Source organism: Muscardinus avellanarius, assembly GCF_963383645.1.
Source record: "Muscardinus avellanarius genome assembly, chromosome: 9".
NCBI lineage: Eukaryota > Metazoa > Chordata > Mammalia > Rodentia > Gliridae > Muscardinus > Muscardinus avellanarius.
The window spans coordinates 47,199,490-47,219,457 of NC_137795.1; the positions used below are offsets into that span (position 1 = coordinate 47,199,490).

General features: G+C 37.3%; 1 protein-coding gene across 1 annotated transcript in view; it reads right to left on the minus strand.

Moving 5' to 3' along the window:
- The window catches only part of LHFPL3 (LHFPL tetraspan subfamily member 3), a gene marked incomplete at both ends in the record, with an annotated part of 433,916 nt that extends 414,156 nt beyond the window's left edge, over nt 1–19,760 (minus strand). The window contains one exon of the mRNA XM_080701185.1: nt 19,325–19,760. Coding sequence (XP_080557311.1) covers nt 19,325–19,760 — 436 coding nt within the window. The remainder of the gene's footprint in view (nt 1–19,324) is intronic.
- Nucleotides 19,761–19,968: the final 208 nt, after the last annotated feature.

Sequence of the window (19,968 nt, forward strand, 5' to 3'; positions counted from 1 at the left end):
AAAACTGATTCTATAACAATGAAAAATGTAACCATTTTTTCAAAATCTTCCTACAAAGTAAAAGGAGGCTCAGATAGTTTTACAAAATAATTCTATTAAGCATTCAAAAATTATTCCAATTACACATAAATTCTATCATAGAACAGGAAAAGAGATATCTCAACTTTTATGAATCTTACATAACTTTGATGCCCAAACTAAAAAAAATATAGCATGACAAATGTGGAGAGGGAGACCAATCTTACCCATGAAAATACTATGAAAAGTAGTAAAATATTAGAGACAGCATCTCATGATATATGGCAAAGCTGGCTTTATTTTTAAATGCAGTATTGCTTTAACATTAGAAAGAATAGTATTAAAAATAATCTCATAACTATATATTGATTCAGAAAAGTAATCTTATCTCAAAGATGCAGAAAGTTCATTCAGCATAAATTAATAGTTTTAAAACTTAATATCAATGGAAAAATACAAGGGAACTTCCTTAACCTAATAAGTAGTATTTGTAAGCAGTAAAAATAAACTCTACATTATACATGACAGTGAGTGGTAAAATATTAAATTGCTTTCCTTCAAAACAGAAACATATAACATTAAACAATATATTTGGAAAATATGCATTATTGATAAAACTATAAAGAAATATGAGGTAAAAATTAACATAAAACTTAAGGAAGTAACTGCTTCTGGGTGGGAAAAGTATATTATCAGGAGACTGGGTAGCAAGTACACAAATGGTCATTTTATTATTCTTTAAAACATAAGCATACAATCACATACCATGGACACATAAACACAAATATAAAATGGATTATTCATAGCATGTCTACAGATGAAATGAAATAATGATTCATTCCTTCAAGGGTTAAACAAAACCAGAACAATAGCTAGACTAAATAACATAATAACTACAAGAGAGATTTTGAAAACCTTGCATTGTGTAAGTTCAAGATTGACTTCTTATATGTCCTATTTCTATACTAAACTTGGGCAAAACTTTAACAAAATAAACTGCTCATATCATCATTATACTAGGAGAGCAACACTTAAATGTGAGACATTCTATTTTCTGAATACTATCTATCACATTTAAAATGTTGGTGTTTGATGTGTGCATGTATTTCCTTTGTGTGGCTTCCAACAGAGAAAGTAGGTACTCACTTCTTTTTCTTGTTTTGTTTAAGGGAATGGAGACTGGAATATATAAGAGAGAAGTAGTAATTAAACAGGTGCCAAGTTGTTTGTTCTGAATATGTGGAGTATTATTTGCATATGGATAGTATCCGTGTTCTGAGTTATTTAAATATTATTTAGAAATTTTAAAAATCCTTAAAGTGGTGAGGAATGTAGCTCAGTGGTAGGTGCTTACCTGAGTTGAAAAGTCCCTAAAGTTTCCCAAGAAATGTAATTTCCAACCCTGATTTGGGTTTTCAAAATATGTTTAAGGATACTGCAGAGGCCCAACTGCAATGCACAGCTTATGTCACCAAGGCCAGAATCCTGTTCACAGGCTGGATTCCTCAGTCAGTCAATTGTCCAGTGACCTGCCCAAATTATTTTCTCTTGTTCAACTTTAGACTAAGCAAAACAATAGCCAAAATATCCTGATGAGGGAAGATCATGCCAATGAGTCTTCCAAAAAAAATTAGGCTATTGGAAATCACAACAGCTCTTTCAAAATTCAAATAAATAATAGAAAGTGATTTCAAAGAATTTTATATCAAGGCAAGGGGATACAAATATCCAGGGACAGTTGGCTTTTCCTTGCCAATAAAGTAACTTTCCCTTCTACTACATACATTCTGATTAATCTTTTTTCTTATTCTTTTTCAGCATTCATAATTTATCCTCTACCTTCCATCCCCTAAAATGTTACTCTACAAGTAATGTCAGTGAGAAAATGACTCTGGACCTGACCCTGTAAAAGGCAAAGCTCTGAGAAACACAAGATGACAGGGCTGGAGCTCCCTCTAGAGCCCATCCTGTGGTCAATGAAGGGGTCTTGAGTAAAGTAAACTATGGTCCAGTGGATCATGGCCTTTTTCCATCCTAGTTCATCTCACTGGAGAACCTTTTCCAAAAGATGGTCTTCTTTGCCAGAAGACTAAAGCTATTCACTGTTTCCTTCAGGACTGTTCATGAATGTTCATTGGGTCGTCAGATGCCAAGAATCTGAGTATGCTAATTTATTAAGTTCTCTTGTCCACATCAACACTGGACATTCACCATAAAAGATCTTGGTAAGCCGGGCGTGGTGGCGCACGCTTGTAATCCCCGCGCTTGGGAGGCGGAGACAGGAGGATCACACACTTTCGAAGCCAGCAAGAGACCCTGTTTCCAAAAATAAAAAAAAGTATAAAATAGGTCTGGGAGTGTAGCCTGGAGGTTAGAGGGGCTTCCAGGAACCCCAGTACCACCACCACAAAAAAAAAAAAATAGGCAGAATAGAGAACATTCATTTGCTCATTGTTCAATGTAGTGGTTTGGATCAACTAATAGCAAATTGATATCTTAATTTTATAATAACCTGATGACATTAAGACAAAATAAAAACATTAATAAAAACAATTTTTTAATTTTATTTAAGGTAAACTAAAGAAATGCAAAGAATTAACATTCTAATGAAAAAATGAACAACATAATTTTCATTTGAATATATTTCCTTCTATGTCTAGAAAGAATAAAAATTTGTAGGTATGATATTGAGATACCTAATTTTCAGTGTATTATATCTATATTTAAAATAGCAAAGAAAAATTCTGTACTTTCCTAATTTGTTAAAAGATATTATTAGATATTAAAATTATTCAGTTGTGTTTTTCTGTGAAGAGGAAATAATTAGGGTTAATCTTGATAGTATTTCTCTATAATTTTTAGGAACTTTAAAAGAATATCTAAGTTATTGGGTCTTGGCACAATTACAAAAGTTGGTCCATGGAGGTTTCAAAATGTGGCTTCCTTAATTTCAAGTTCGTTCAGTTAAAGTTATAAAAGTTTTTAAAATCCCCAAAATACATTCCTGTTACTTTGAGTCATTGCTCCAGACAAATAAAATGGAAAGAGCTAGAAATGTTAACACAAAATTGAAGTCTTAAATAAATATGGCATTTTGTTATTAATATACAAAAATTCATTATAGGAATCACAATGGTAGTTTAATAACACTGTGAAGTTAATAAAAGGCAGTCACAAGCCAGGTGTGGTAGCACACACTTGTAATCCCAGTACTTAGGAGACTGAGACAGGAGGATCACAGATTCACAGTCAGCCTCAGTTACTTAGTAGGCTCTCTACAACTTAGTGAGACCATGTTTTAAAACAAAGAATAAAAAATAGGGATGGGAGTGTAGCTGAGAGGTAGAATGACACTGGGTTCAATTCCTACTTCCACAAAAAATAAAATATAAATTAAAAAAAAGGCAGCCACAACCATTATCTTTCTTGTCCTCAGAACAAGATAGATCAAGCAAATAATACAGTTTATGATACTAAATTGTCCTTCATTAGGTTGAACATTGTGAGTTCAATTTTTCTGTCTTCTAAGTTTTGTGAATACCAAACCACTCTTCCAAATCGGATCATTTTAGCAGTAGTAATAACACAGTAATTATAGCTAGTACTTTGAGTTCTTACCATGTGATAATTTAAGTTTCGAGTGCTTTATGAGTACTAATCCAATAATCCTAAGAACATAGAAGATAGATATTTCTAAGGTCTCATTAGATTCAGAAAATCTAACTCTGGACACCTATCTCTTGACCTAGGGCTGTCCCCTATTTTCTTTCTGCTTTAATTGTACCCTATCTTTAATGGTTTTCCTAGTATTTACTTCCTTAGTAAATGTATAATCACACTTGGTTAGCAGATTATATGGTTTTTTTGTTTTTATTTTGACTCATGAGCTCAAGTAATTCTCCCACCTCAACTAATTCTCCCACCTCAACTCTGACGTAGCTGGAAGTGCAGGTCTGCACATTCACAAGATGATAATAGAGGGTGTTTTATTTTTTGGCAATACTAGAGATAGAATCTAAGGGCATTCTACCACTGAGCTACATCCCTAGGCTCCCTCCCCCCTTTTTCACCAATTTTTAATTTGTGTTTTTATTGCTATTGTTTCTTTGTTTTTGAAAGAATCTCACTCAATTGGCATAGGCTCGCCTTTAATTTGTAATCCTCCTGCCTCAGTCTTCTAAGTAGCTAGAATTACAGTTGTATACCACTGCTCCAAGTATAGATGATACAGTTTTAATGTCCATAACTTGTCATTGCTTTTTTGGTATTTGGAATAAAATTGTATATGTCTTAGAAAATTAAACTCAATAAAATGAAAAGTCAGAAATAGATGACTTGCCCAAAGCCATCTAACCCAAAGGTTGCCAAGTCAAGATGTAAACATTCTGATCACACTCTGAGTCCCCTTCCTCACCCTGATTCCTCTAAAGTGGCTCAAGTCCTCTGGAATTAGGTCTGTGGCTCAGCAGTCTTGCCCAGCATCACCACTACACCACCACTATCTAGAAGAGGATCTATCAGAAACATTGCTGTATTTAATGCAGGGAAGATATGGATGATACAGAGCCAGTAATGTGGGCACTAAGCTAGTAGGAATTCACAGCCTAAAATTAATCCCAATGATATCAGAAGTATAAACAAGGGGAAATTACAGGGAAATAATCACCCCAGGTTCTAGATTAGAGAAATAAAGAGGATGTGATGAGGAATACCTCATCACATTTAAGTATGAGAAGAGGAAAGTTTGGTAAAAATATAATTATTTTTCTATATATAGAATCTCCTTCCCTTTATAATGATACCAAGTGGTGAAAATGCATACTGAAGAAGACTTAAGCAAAAAAAAAAATGCACATTAGGTAGAGAGGCAAAAGAAAGTGGTAGAAATGGTACATGTACTGAGAATCAGATGGATGTTAATCTCAATTTTATCAAGGAGTATTTTTAGCAGGACTCAAATTCTCTGACTCGGGCAATATGCATGGGCATGAGGGTTCTGATTTTGGCTCAAACCACTTATTGGCTATGTGACCCTCAACAATTTTTAAGCCTAAATTTCTTCATCTGCAAAGGGGACGTAATAGTAATCTTGTGAGATTGTTGTGAGAACTAATAAAGATTTTGCAAATGGTAGCTGCTCCATAGTTAGTACACACCATTATACTTTTTTTAATAAAAGAGGAGATTGCTTTGAATTGAATAAATTTTAATATTTCTCCAACTTCCAAGCATCTATAAGTCTATATCCATTTGGCGCTAAGTTAGGTACAGTTAATCAATTCAATTTTTAGCTATATTGTTGCTCAGGGGTGGTCCTTATCAGTTTTTATAGCACACAGGGTCAATCAAATCACATCTAGAAAAATAATTCTAATTTTCAAACAACTCATTATCTAATTGATGTACATTAGCAATAAAAGTAATAAATGAAGGTGAGAAAAGAAAAAAATAAAGGATATGAAGAAAAGTGCTTAGGTCAAGTATATTTTCTCTAACCTAACTTCTAACACAAAATTACTTATGAGTGGTATAAATCTTTCACAATTTTCCAAAGAAAAAGTTAATTTTTTTAGCCAGGCGTGGTGGCTCATGCTTGTAATCCCTGTGCTTGGGAGGGGGAGACAGGAAGATCATGCAGGTTCAAAGCTAGCCTCGCTGGCTTAAGAGACCCTGTTTGCAAATTTTTTAAAAAATGTAAAAAATAGGTCTGGGAGTGTAGCCCGGAGGTAGAAGGGTTTCCAGGAACCCCAGTACCACCAAAAAAGAAAAGAAAAGTTAATTTTTTTAAAAAAATTCATACTAAATCATCTTTTCTCTGAAAGAATTTTTACTAAAGCCAACAATAAGCAATGCATTTTACATAGTCTAATTCACACAAATATATACATACATGTACATACACATACATATATGTATATACATATATGTGTTTATAAAATATATGTATATAAGTATGTATAAAATCCTTATCTGCACTGTATTCAAACTTTGTTTTATTTTATTTTTTAAATTTTTTATTGGTGTATTATATTCATACATCATATTGGGGTAAAAAACTTGTGTGTACATACATGTACACATCACTGATTTAACCCCTACCCAATTTCCCACCCCATTCCCTCCCCATCCCTCCTTCCCTTGCTTGGATTAGTGGTTGACTTCGATATGTTTAAGTACATTGTGTGTTTTAAAAATTTTTCCTCTTCCCCCCTCCTTTCTCCTCCTTTAGGTTGCCTTGTTTGCACCTCTATAGGATTTCCTTTTTCATCTATAATTCCTCCTGTGACCCATTTCTCCCCAACTCTCACATATTAGGGAAAGCATCTGCTTTCTTATTTTTTCTGACTAACTAATCTCACTTAGCATAATGTCCTCCAGTTCCATCCATTTCCCTGAAAATGATGTAATTGAGTTTTTTTTAATGGCTGAGTAAAATTCCATTGTGTACATATACCACAGTTTTGTAATCCATTCATCTGTTGATGGACATCTTGGCTGGTTCCATAGTTTGGCTATGGTGAATTGTGCAGCTATGAACATAGATACACATGCATTAGTTTGGTAGTTTGGTTTCTTTTCTTTTGGGTAGATACCCAACAGTGGTATTGCTGGATCAAATGGTAGATTTGTTCCCATTCTTCTGAGGATTCTCCATACTATTTTCCAAAGTGGTTGCACTAATTTGCAATTCCACCAACAATGTCTTAGAGTTCCCACTTCTCCACATCCTCACCAGCATCTGTTGTTGTTTGTGTTTTGAATAGTTGCCATTCTAGTTGGAGTTAGGTGAAATCTCAGGGTAGTTTTTATTTGCATCTCTCTGATTGCCAGTGATGTTGAGCATTTTTTCATTTATTGGCCATTTGAATTTCTTCTTTTGTGAAGTGTTTATTTAGTTCACTTTCCCATTTTGTTATTGGATGCTTTGTTTTCTTAGTGTTGAGTTTCTTGAGTTCTCTGTATATTCTAGATATTAGTCCTCTATCGGAGGTGTAGGTGGCAAAAATCTTCTCCCATTCTGTTGGCTCTCGATTGACATTCTTGATAGTTTCCTTTGCTTAACAGAAGCTCTTCAGTTTCATGCAATCCACGTATTGATTTGCCTTTTAATTTGGGGTCTTGTTGATAAAGTGTTTATCTGTGCCTATGTGTTGCAATGTTGGACCTATGCCCTCTTCAAGGAGCTTCAAGGTCTCTGGTTTAATTTCCAAGTCTTTGATCCATCTTGAATTGACTTTTGTACAGGGTGAGAAAGTGGGATTAATTTCCAATTTTTTGCATATGGTTAACCAGTTTTGCCAGCACCATTTGTTGAACAGGCTATCTTTTCTCCAGTGTAGGTTTTTGGCCCCTTTGTCAAAATTCAATTGGCTGAAAGTCTGTGGACTTGTTTCTGGGTCTTCTATTCTGCTCCAATAGTCTATGTATCTGTTTTTTTGCCAGTACCATGCTATTTTTATTACAATGGCTTTGTAGTATAGTTTAAAGTCAGGTATTGTGATTCCTCCTGCGTGGTTTTTGTTACTGAGAACAACCTTGGCTATTCTGGGCTTTTTGTTATTCCAGATAAATTTAAGGACTGATTTTTCTATGTCTGTTGAGGAATGATCTTGGTAGTTTAATGGGCATTGCATTAAATCTGTAGATCACTTTTGGAAGGATGGCCATTTTAATGATATTTATTCTGCCAATCCATGAACATGGAAGATCCTTCCATCTTCTAAGATCTTTGATTTTTTTTCCCAGTGTTTTATAATTTTCTTTGTAGAGATCTTTTACCTCCTTGGTCAAGTTTATTCCTAAGTATTTTATTTTTTTGTAGGAGATCCTGAGTGGAAGTGTTTTCTGAATTTCTTTTTCAGTGGATTTATGGTTGATGTACAGGAAAGCTTCTGATTTTTTAAGATTGATTTTGTATCCAGATACTTTGCTGAATTTGTTGATCAGTTCTATAAGCTTCTTGGTTGAGTTTGTTGGGTTTTCTAAATATAGTATCATGTCATCTGCAAATAGTGAAAGTTTGAGTTCTTCTTTTCCTATTTGTACTCTTCTGATTTCCTTTTCTTGCCTTATTGCTCTGGCTAGAGTCTGTAGTTTGTTTTATTTTAATTCAAGTTCCAATGTTGATCATATTTCACTTAGCTGATATTATAAACATTAAAAACCATGTTTTTTAAAGCATTATGGTACAACATTGCCTTCTATATTGAAGGCTTTTGTAACCTACCAAATGTTTACTATTATTCTGGGTCGCCTCAACTGGTTAAAAAGTAGATATTCACTGGGCATGGTGATGCATGCGTGTAATCCTAGCATTCGGGAGGCTGAGACCTGAGGATCACAGTTGTTCACAGACAGCTTCAGCTACTTCGGTAAGGTCAGTGAGACTCTGTTTAAAAAAAAAAAAAAAAGACAGCCTGGCGTGGTGGCTCAGGCTTGTAATCCCTGCACTTGGGAGGCAGAGACAGGAAGATCACACAGGTTCATGGCCAGCCTTGCTGGCTTAAGAAACCCTGTTTCCAAATAAAAAAAATATAAAAGTAGGTCTGGGAGTGTAGCCCGGAAGTAGAAGGGATCCATCCCCAGTACCACCATAAAATAAATAAATTAATTAACTAAATTAAATAAATAAAGCTGGAGTGTAGCTTAGAGGTAGAATGCCCCTGGGTTATCTCCCTAGTACCACACACACACACACACACACACACACACACACACACACACACAAGATATTCATGCTGGAAATGTATCTACTATATGATACAGCTATACCACTCCTGGGTTATCTTTCCAAAGGGATTGAAATCAGAATATTATAGTGATACAAGCATATCCATGTTTACAGCAATATAATTCATAATATCCAAATTATGGAACTACCCAGGTATCCATCAACTGATGAGTGGATTACAAAATTATGGGATACACACACAATGGAATTTTACCCAGCAATAAAAAAACCAAAATTATGTCATTTTCAGGAAAGTGGATGGACTTGGGAATCTGTATATTAGCCTATATATTATATTAAATGAGATTATCCAGCCACAGAAAGTGAAGGGTCATATGTTTGCTCTCGTTTGCAGGAGCTAGGGAGTAATCAAGCTACATGAGGGACTTTAGATAATTGAGGAGAAACTCTAGGATTGAGGGACGTGGTCTAGGGGAGGTGGAGGGGTAGGGAGAATCAGCAAAGGAACCCCTTCCACTGACATTATGTAGGTATGTGAGAATACCAGTGCCAATTCAGTACCCTGCATGGGGAAGGGAGGAGTGGGGAGGGAGCCAGGGGAAGCCCACCAAGTGCTGTGTGCATATATGTCACTATCCTATGAACTCCATTATAAGAGACTATAATGCACCAATAAAGGTATAAAAATGTAAATATTCGGTTAACTATTAGGTGGCATCACACAGATTGACATTATCACTGGTTATTTATAATCTGAAACTTAGATGACTTGAACTTGTGTATTAATGTTCTTAAAATGCTCTGTAAATATATCCAACTAAATGTTCACTAAGTTCCCTTTTCCCGTGAAGATACTGTAGAAATTAATTTAGCCTCACAATCTGTAACTAGATTTTTCAAAAAGAAACTGTAGGGCCACTTTTCTTCAAATATTACAGTGATCTAGAAATGATGATACACTGCTGTATTACCAGTACTTGGGGGACCGAGACAAGGAGGATCCCAGGTTTGTGGCCAGCCTCAACAACAAACATAGCAAGGCTTTCTGCAACTTAGTGAGACCTTGTTTCAAAATAAAAATAAAAATAGGGCTGAATGGGGTGGGAATTGGGTAGGGGTTAAATCGGTGATGTGTACATGTATGTACACACAAGTTATAATGCACCAATAAAAAATTTAAAAATAGGGCTGAAGGTATAGCTCAGAGGTGGAATGCCCCTGGATTCAATGCCCACTACCACACACACAACTTTTTTTTACAATGACCTTTTCTTTCTTAGGTTGGATTATTTTAATCTTTCTCAATATTTCCATACACCATACATGAAGTTTTGATCATCTCGACCTGTGATCAGCTTGATCTTAATAATTCCCTGGATGGGGGACAAAGCCATCAGTTTTCTTTCTTGGTAACTGGGAGTTGCACACAGTTCTGCACCATAAATGCATATTTCTACTCACTGCTTTTTCTATGCCAATACACCTTTAAGTTGTTAATGATGTCAAATTTGACAGGCTTTTGATGTTATCAAATCCCACAGGCTTTTAGCCTTGACTAGCATCATTTCTTTTCTATTCATTTATTTTGGTGTCATTCTTCTACGTCCCTGTCATTCTTCACAGCTGGATCTGTTTTTGTTTTTCAAATACTGAGCCTTCTATCAATTTTGCACCATTTACTCTTTTTTTTTGGGGGGGTGGTACTGGGGTTCCTGGAAACACTTCTACCTCCAGGCTACACTCCCAGACCTATTTTATAATTTTTTTTTGGAAACAGGGTTTCTTAAGCCAGCCAGGCTGGCTCCGAACCAGCGTGATCCTCCTGTCTCCGCCTCCCAAGAGTGGGGATTACAAGCGTGCGCCACCATGCCCGGCTTCACCATTTACTCTTGATCTTCACTGAGACCAACTAAGAACCATGCGGAACATTCCTTCTCTCCCCTCCCCAGCGTATTTTCAAAAGTGTCTTCAGACTCTTAAATAAATGGCCCAATGATACATTCTATGCTAAAGAAAAAGTTGAATCTTCTTCATACTCCTCTCTGCCATTATTTTCTAGTAGAGCAAAAAATGCAAATAAATCTCTTGATTCAATTCTATATATCTGCTTCTGAGTTAAAGCCTCTTTTCAGATCTACAACTGTTTATCATTCCTGTCCAGTATCTTTCTCTACTTTTCCATTAGGCCTTTCATTGATAAGTCTGAATCTTAAAAAATAAATCAGGCCACTAGAAGACTAACTTCACTTGGATTTTCATATAGGATATTTCCTCCTGTTGAGGATATTTTTTCCTATAGAGATACTCTATATTGCTGAAGATTTTGGTTTCATTGGACTGAGAAAAATGTCAGAACCCCAGTATGATAATTCCATTTCAGCAAATCTATTTCAGAAAGGACTGATTTCTTTTTTCATTTTGTCCTGTAGCAGTCAGATATGGCTCATCTCTATACTCAAAAAAAATGTGCACCTGCCTCTTGCAAGTTACTTGTTTTTCTGTTTTAATTTAGCAGAAGAGGTGAGAAGATGTCCAAGATTACATTTAGTACAAGTTAAACTATAAATGATACCAGAACCTCATGCCAGGGGAGCAACACAGAACCATAGCCATCATTTGAGAGCTTAAGATTTTGTTGTTGTTGTTGGTACTGGGGTTCCTGTAAACCCTTATACCTCCAGGCTACACTCCCAGACCTATTTTATATTTTTATTTGGAAACAGGGTCTCTTAAGCCAGAGAGGCTAGCTTCGAATCTTGCAATCCTCCTGTCTCCGCCTCCCAAGCACGGGGATTACAAGCGTGCGCCACCACATCCGGCTGAGTTTATGTTTTTTATTATGATTTTAATTGTGAAATATTCAGGATTCTGGAGAAGTCTTTTTTATTTCTTTCTTTGAAATGTTCTAGTGACATTTCTTAACAGCACTATGTTTAAGTCATCAAATAACTTATCTACTGTTTGCTATGTGAAGCTGTCTCTTACTTTCTGTCATTAATATCTTCTTGTTATTATTAAGAATAAAGGTCAACTTCTTAGTCTTTCTCTATATCAAATAAAAATTACAGTCGACTCAATATAATAAATAAAATTCACATTAATTAAAGCTGGTGCTGACACTTAAAGTTCAAATAGGTTATGGAAATTGTACTTTAAAACTAGCTCAGTTAAATGCTATTAAGCCCCCAATTAGAATTCTTCTGGAGTGTTCTTTGCTTCACGCCAGGATGATCTGAAGTTCTCTCTACTTCTTTCCCATAGTTTATCTCCTCACACCACACACAAGTGCACTGAACCACATACTGCAACTCTCAAAATATGCTCTGTGTTTTTTTTTTCTTCTTATTTAAAATGTGGCTCACTTGGAAAGATTTTTGAGGTATATATGTAAGTGTAATATACTGTCCTCATTATCTGGACTCTTTCCAGAGAAAAGAAGCAATTACCAAATAGGTGTTTTCACATTGGGCAAATCTAATATTTCGTACTTTTGTAAGTACTTTATTTACTTTTATTATGCTTTATTTATTATTTCATTATACTTTATTTTTCCATAGACATACGAACATTTTTTGTTAACATTTTTATAGTGTTAAATATGGAGACTTGCACCAAGGGGGGGGGGGGACTTTGAACAGTATATCATATGAGTCATATGGGACCTGTTATTTTTCACAGATCCTCACTTAAAATCTATATGTTATAAAAATTGTTTTGACATTCACATTAATATATTTTCCAACATCTTTTTAATTATCACATTCCTTATCATGCTACATAGAAAGAAAAAAATGTTTTTAAAATTATTTTAATTGCTTTCTTGCAAGTTTGGTTTGGTAAACAAAATACTTTTTAAATTAATTTTTTAAATGACAGATAATTTTACAGTATTTATTATGTATAGCATGAATGTACTGTTAGAAAATACAAAAAAAAAGAAACCTTCCTTCATTAGCAGTACACATTGTTCCCTGTGTACCTGAAAGAATGTTTACAATTCTGAGTGAGGGGGAGTGTTCCTTAGGGACATTCCACAATATTGAATTAAGCATGGATTAGCAGTTCTATGAGACATGACCTCCCTTCCTCAAACTGTTCAATATTAGTCAAATAGTAAGGACTGGTGATTGTCCTGAACACCTAATCACACTTGAATAAATCCCAAACTTGTCTCCTCTTCAGAGCAGCACACCAGACCCCTGCACACACAGCAGCACCCTATCTGAGTAGGTTGGTTCTCTGGGAGTCCAAGAGAAGAGCATCTGCACTGACACCCAGTAAGAAGAAATGGGAAGCCTAGAAAACACACCCTCTTCCTTGGTCCTGATTATTCCTAAGAGACATAAGGAAATCCAACCTGGAACAGGTCCTGCTCTTCCTGAAAGAAAACCTACTCTGATTCTCATATAAACCACATTTTCTTCTTTCAACTCCTGATGTTTTCCTTTGACATGGAGAAACCTTTTAGTTTGATGCCATCCCACTTATTAATTCTTGTTTTAATGTCTGAGCTTTGGGGGTCTTGTTGTGGAAGTTTCTACCTGTACCTATATGTTAGAGTGTTGAATCTATTCTAACTATCCCTCTGATAGAGGACTGATATCTAGAATAACCAAAAACTTTAAAAGTATTACACTAGAAAAACCCAATCAAGAAATAGGCAACTGAGTTGAATAGACACTTCACAAAAGAAGAGATACAAATGGCTAATAGATACACAGAAAAAAATGTTCAATATCATTAGCAAACAGGGAGATGCAAATTAAAACTACACTGAGATTCCATCTAACCCCAATTAGAATGACAATCATCAAGAAGTCAAATAATAATAAATGTTGATGAGGATGTGGAGAAACAGGAACTCTTCTACACTGTTGGTGGAATTGCAAACTATTCCAGCCGCTATGGAGATTGGTGTGGAGATTCCTCAGAAAGCTGGGAATGGATCTATCATATGATCTGGCTATACTCCTGGATATCTTTCCAAAGGGGCCAAAATCAGAAAACTACAGTAATATATGAACACTCATGTTCATAGCAGCATAATTCACAATAGCCAAATTATGGAATCAACCTAGTGATCTATCAATAGATGAATGCATTACAAAGTTATGAGAAATACACACATTGTAATTCTACTCAACAATAAAGAACAAAATTATGTGATTTTCAAGAAAATGGTAGAACCTGGAGAACATTATGTTAAGTGAGATTAGCCAGTCACAGAAAGTAAAGGTCTAATGTTTTCTCTAATATGTGGAAGCTACGGAATAACTGGGATACAAGTGGGATTCCAGATAATGGAGGAGAAACCTCACTGGAGCCAGTGGTCTAAGGGAAGGGGAGGGGGAAGACTGACATTCATCAATGGAAATACTAGCATTGACTATGTGCACATATTTGAATATACCAGCGTCAATCTCAGTACTCTGAATTGGGACGAGGGGAAATGGAGAGGTGGACGGGGCACCAAGTGCTATATGCATGTATGTTACTGTCAACATGATTTACATTATGATGTGAGATGATAATGCACCAATAAAAGCACATTATAAAAATATTCAAACATAAAAAGACCACATATTGAGTGTTATTATTTTGTTTTCATGAGAAACTAAATGGTGTGGGAAAAATGTCTAAAGCTTAAGATATCATTATCTCCCGGTGTTGTAATAAAGATCATTATCTATACATTGGAAAAGCCTATATTGTGAAAAATCTCATCACAAATTAAGCTGTCAAGTCAACACCATTGTCATCAAAGAATATGGAAGAGTTCTTTCCATTTGGTCACCTCTGATGCCTCTGAGAAGAGATAAGTGTCATGACTTGTAAAGTACAAAGCATTCCCTTCTCACAACAATATGTAGGGAATTTAAGATCACTCCTCCTCCTTTCATTCTTCATCTCACGAATCATTCTTTTTTTTCATTCATTTACTCAACAAAAATGTACCAAATATGTACTTGGGCCAGACAAACACACACTACTATGTGCCGGGATGACACAGCAATACTAATAAGACAACGAGAGCAGCCATGCTTAACAGTCATGCAGTGCTTGCTCACTATGAACCATGTGTGACTACATACATTAGCTCATTTAATCCTTACACCAATCTCCTGAAATAGGTACAAGCACATGGCTATTTGCAGGCGAGTAACTGACATATAGAAAGATTAATTCTTTAGGTCACATAGTGTCAGTGCCAGGCTTCAAATTTGCCTCTTTGAAATATACTATCCATGCTCTTGAGTTCTATGGTATTTAAAAAAAAAGGCAGGGGAATAAAGAAAGGAAAAGAAATGAAAGTCCTTAGTAAAGTTTCAGAGCACTAGAGAAATAAGAACACAAATAGCTGCAATTCCAAATGCTGTTGAGATCTATATGAAAAGAACTGAGTGCTTTGAGAGAAGATGGTATAACATTGCAAAGGTTCTTCTTGAATCTTAAGAAATGCAGTGATGACCTTTAGGGACTCTCGTCTCTCCTAAGTGACAAAGTTAAACATTTAAGAAAGTAAGCTAGGGAGAATTGGGGGAAAACTAAGGCTGGAAAGGAACTAAGCAGTTAACTAAGTTCTTAACCCTTGCCACAAAGCCTTGCCATCTTGGTGGTCATTTTTTTTTTTTGTATGCCCAGAAACTGGGGAATATAACTCACTTCTTTTCTTATCCATTCTTAATGAGAAAATTCAACTGAGGTCAAATGCTGCTTCTTCACTGATGAAAGTGAGTACTTTCTTATCTGCTGCCTTCCACCAAGAAATCCATGGTGTATACAAAATCTTAACTTCTACCTTAATATTTATATATGTACACACATATATATATAGCATATGTATATATATATATGATTTATTGAAATCTTTTATGAATATATATACATATGGTATGAAATAGTGAACTTGTAGAGTTCTGGAAATAATTTGATGTATATATGGGTTATTATCAGTAAAACTCTTTGTAGACTTGAGGACAGACAGAAATACTGTTTTTTTTGTTTTGTTTTGTTTTTTGGGTTTTTTTTTTTTTTTGGTGGTACTAGGGGTAAAACCCAGAGGCTTTCTACCTCTGGGCTATACTCCCAGACTATATATATAATTTTATTTTTTTTTTAATTTGGAAACAGGGTCTCACTAAGTTGCTGAGAGCCTCACTAAGTAGCTGAGGCTGGTTTTGAGCCCATGTGATCCTCCTGTCTCAGCCTCCCAAGCACAGGGATTACAAGCGTGCACCACCACGCCCGGCTCAGAAATACTGTTTTAAAGAGAATAAGAACACAGAAACAGAGAGCCAACTCCCAACAGGACAAAATTCCCTTTCTATCTTCATTTAAGGGGTTAAAAAAAAAAGCTAGACTCTATTACCCTGCTTGACTAATTATAGACCTACTTTGGGTATTAGAGAAATTACACAGAAAATAAGGATTTCTCTTTTTTTCTTCTGAGGAAGTTGTGTATCTGTGGATCTGGGAGAGGTGTGTGTGTGTGTGTGTGTGTGTGTGTGTGTGTGTGTGTGTGTGTGTGTGTGTATGTGGTACTGGGGATGGAACCCAGGGGCCTTTTACCTCCGGGCTACACTCCCAGACCTATTTTATATTTTTATTTGGAAACAGGGTCTCTTAAGCCAGCAAGGCTGGCTTCCAACCTGCCCAATCCTCCTGTCTCCGCCTCCCAAGCGTGGGGATTACAAGCATGTGCTACCATGCCCGGCAGAGTTTTGTATTTCTGATTGTCATTATTTATTTTGTGTCCATTTTTATGCCTTCAGTCTTTATGTTAGGCATAATCTACAAGTGCAAGATTACATCTAAAGGCCATGTGACATCAGCTCCCAATACTCTGCTTCCTCGCTTCTCTTCCCTGAGGTTGATGATGATGTAAAGGGAAAAGACGAGGTGTTCATAATGGTGTCAACTGTTATATGTGCATCGTACATCTAGATAGAAGAGCAACATCATTTCCAGATCCAAAAAATTAATTTTTCTGATTCATTGTTGGAATCATAAAAGAAGTAATTCTTAAAGTGCCGCAAGGTCTCCTGGTTTGTCATTTTAATCTATCATTTCATATAGGATTTTACATTCTACCTGGCTCTGATTTATGATGTTACTATACTAAAATGCTTAGATAACTAAATTAATTATTTGACTTCTAATGAAGATTAAACAGTCTCTAGCAAATTACATTTGTCATTAGCATAGGTAGCTAAACTATGAGATTCCTATGTAACATTAAAGAGGAACAGTTTAAAAGCTAGAAACTAAACTTTCAAAGAAATTTCAGTATATTATGTTAAATTTCCTATTTTTAGTGTCATGAGACTTAAAAACAAACAAACTTGAAACTATGTTAATTGTGACATTCTTCATAAATGCAGTCTAGATCTCTTTTTAAATCTGTGAATATAATTGACTTTAATTTTTATTTGACCCATCATCATAATCTATTCTTTTATTAATATATTTAATAAATAAAATGACTGGAAGTAAACAATTTGCAATAAAGGCTTTTTTTTTAAGTATTCCACTTAAGGAACTGTACTTTTCCAAAAGGAAATATATGTCCTTATATCCTCTGTAATACCGCTTTCATCACACTTTATATGATATGGAAACTAGAATACTGTATTTATAGCAAATTATTTAAAACATCACATTATATGTCACTACCCAGAATAAATGATTTTTTTGTTGCTCTATTCCAGGAAAAGGAATGGGGGAAGAAAAAAAACTTGCAATGGTTACAGTTTCTACTAATTTCAAAGGTGGTAATTCTTTCCCAAAGATAGTTTTTCCTTTTATTTAAAAATGTGGGTTTAGAGTCTGACACTTCAGAAAATATAAAACATCTGATAATATGCTGTTGAGAAATCACCTGCAAATTACTTTCAGAGCTCTGAAAAACAATCCCATTTGAATCACGAGTCTAAATAGGTCATTTAACTTAGAAAAATTAAAATTAGCTGTGCAGGTCAATCCTTTTTCTAAAACATCTGCATCCTGTTTGTCCTATTCTCTTCAAAGTCAAACAGAAGCTGTCAAGACAACTATAATATATGATTTTATTCTAAATCTCAAAGTTATGCTGTTCTTGAGATGTCCATCCATAAAAGCTAAGATTGGATATAGAAACACAGAATGGGGGAGTTCTTCAAGAATTGGGGATGAAGGGACTAAAGGAGAAGGTGAACTGTCACATTTCGGGAAGGAAGGGCAGGAGGGAGGGGTGGGTCTCTGCTGGTGTTCATTTCTTGCTTTGCACATATGATTTTCAGAGTAAATGCAATTCAAAACCAACCAATACACACTTAACACAAAACAAGTGCTCCACTACTAGTCTCCCACAAGTTTCTTACATCAAACTAATGATATATGATCATGACCCTTAATGGCCAGCACCACTAAAGATTTAATCATTCCATGGTGTTGTGGTAAACTCAGGAATTACATCCTACTTCCCAGAAAACCCTTCCCAGCAATAGAATAAACAGCAAGATCTCAAAACTAAGATGCTTAAAGAAAAGAACAAAACAAAATACAAATGAGAAGAGTTGGCTGCCTGAGGCATTCAATATCCCTCCATAACCTAATCACCCATAAAATCAAAAGGACCTTAGCAAGGTGCCAAGGATCCAAAGACCCTTGACTTTAGAAGGAATGACATGCCAGGTGTCTGGCAGCGAGAGAATGATATCAGAGGAGGTACAGAAGGATCCAATTTTGTTTCAGAACTCTTCAAAGCCAGGAAATGCACTCATCCTTTTTGGGTTAAAAGTAACTTTGATGCTCAGAGGGAAAAAAAAAAAAAAGTACTTTTATATTCTCCAGCTGGCGACAATCTATCATCGGCAGGCAGAGTTATCAGAGATACTAATGAAACAGGGTTTTCTCTTTGCCCACTTTCTTACCATCACTTTCCCAAAATGAGATCTTGAGAAATCTTTATTCCCTCATGACCTCTGTCTGTGTACAGACGAGGAAAAGCCTTTGCTCTGACAAGGAGGCAAACTGAAGAACTGGCCATGGGGAATTGCTAAGAAACCCTCTAAGCTACATTTTTCTTAAAAGGGTGAAGCCAAAAACAGAACTAGGGGTTACTCATCTCTAGATGGATGATAAAATATTTATGACTGCCCAGGACAGAGAGAAACAATTTCACTCCAACTTCCCCCTCCCTCCATCCCCAAAAGGAAGCAATGACAGCAATAGTCCCAGCGAGGGTCAGAGCCAGCAGGCTAGCTCTGTCCACGACAGGGTCTCCAAATCCGCTTTTCACCCCCGTGTGTCGGTCCTCCTCAGCCCCTCAGCACGCCCCCCGTTTCTTTAAGCGGGCGCCCCCCCCCCCCAATCTTTAGTTCTGAGCGGGCTCAGCCCAACAACACTGCCTCCAGCGCGTCCTCTCCGGGCGGCGCCCCTCGCACTCGGGAGACTCGCGGGAGCCTGGGGACCCGCGTCGCGCGGGGCTGGGGAACCCCGGGGGTTCCGGCCGCCCAGGGCTCCCCCCCTCGGCCGCCCGGGAGGATTGAGTTGCACAGCCCCTGCCGCCTCGCACCCGGCCCCTCCCGGGCGGACGCGCAGGTCCCCGCCGCGCGGAGGTGAGCGCGCACTCACCGGAGGTGAGCTGCATCCAGGCGCAGATCTTGTACACCGTGGCCGTGTTGCAGAAGAAGAAGAGGGTAAAGCAAACGATGCAGGCGATGATGAGCATCATGGAGAGGCCGATGAAGAAGGAGGCGGCTTTGAAGGCGCCCGAGGGCAGCGTGGAGAAGTCCGTGAAGCTGCCCCTGCAGGTCAGCTCCCGGGAGAAGCCGTTGCCGATGCAGTAGTGGAAGAGCCCGAAATAGCCGGCTTGCGGGGTGTCCACGCCGTCGCCGATCCAGTAGGGCTGGATGAAGCACACCACGTTGACGATGGCAAAGCAGATGGTGAAGATGGCCCACAGCACGCCGATGGCCCGCGAGTTCCGCACATAGTTGGTGTGGTACAGCTTGGCAGCCTCCTGAGCCGGGAGCATCGCGGCGGCGGCGGCGGCGGCGGCTCCGGGCATCTCCCCCTCCTCCCGCGCCGCTCCGGTCCTCCGCCTCCCCCCGCCTCGCGGCGCGCAGGACACACTCTCGCCGAGCGAGCGAGCTAGAGAGCGAGCGGCGCTGCAACTCCCCTGCCTCCGCCTAGCCCAGCAGCTCCAGCCCCGGAGCCTGCATCCCCGCTCCCGGAAGGAGGGCGGGGGAGCGCGGAGCACCCCTCTGCTCGCCTGG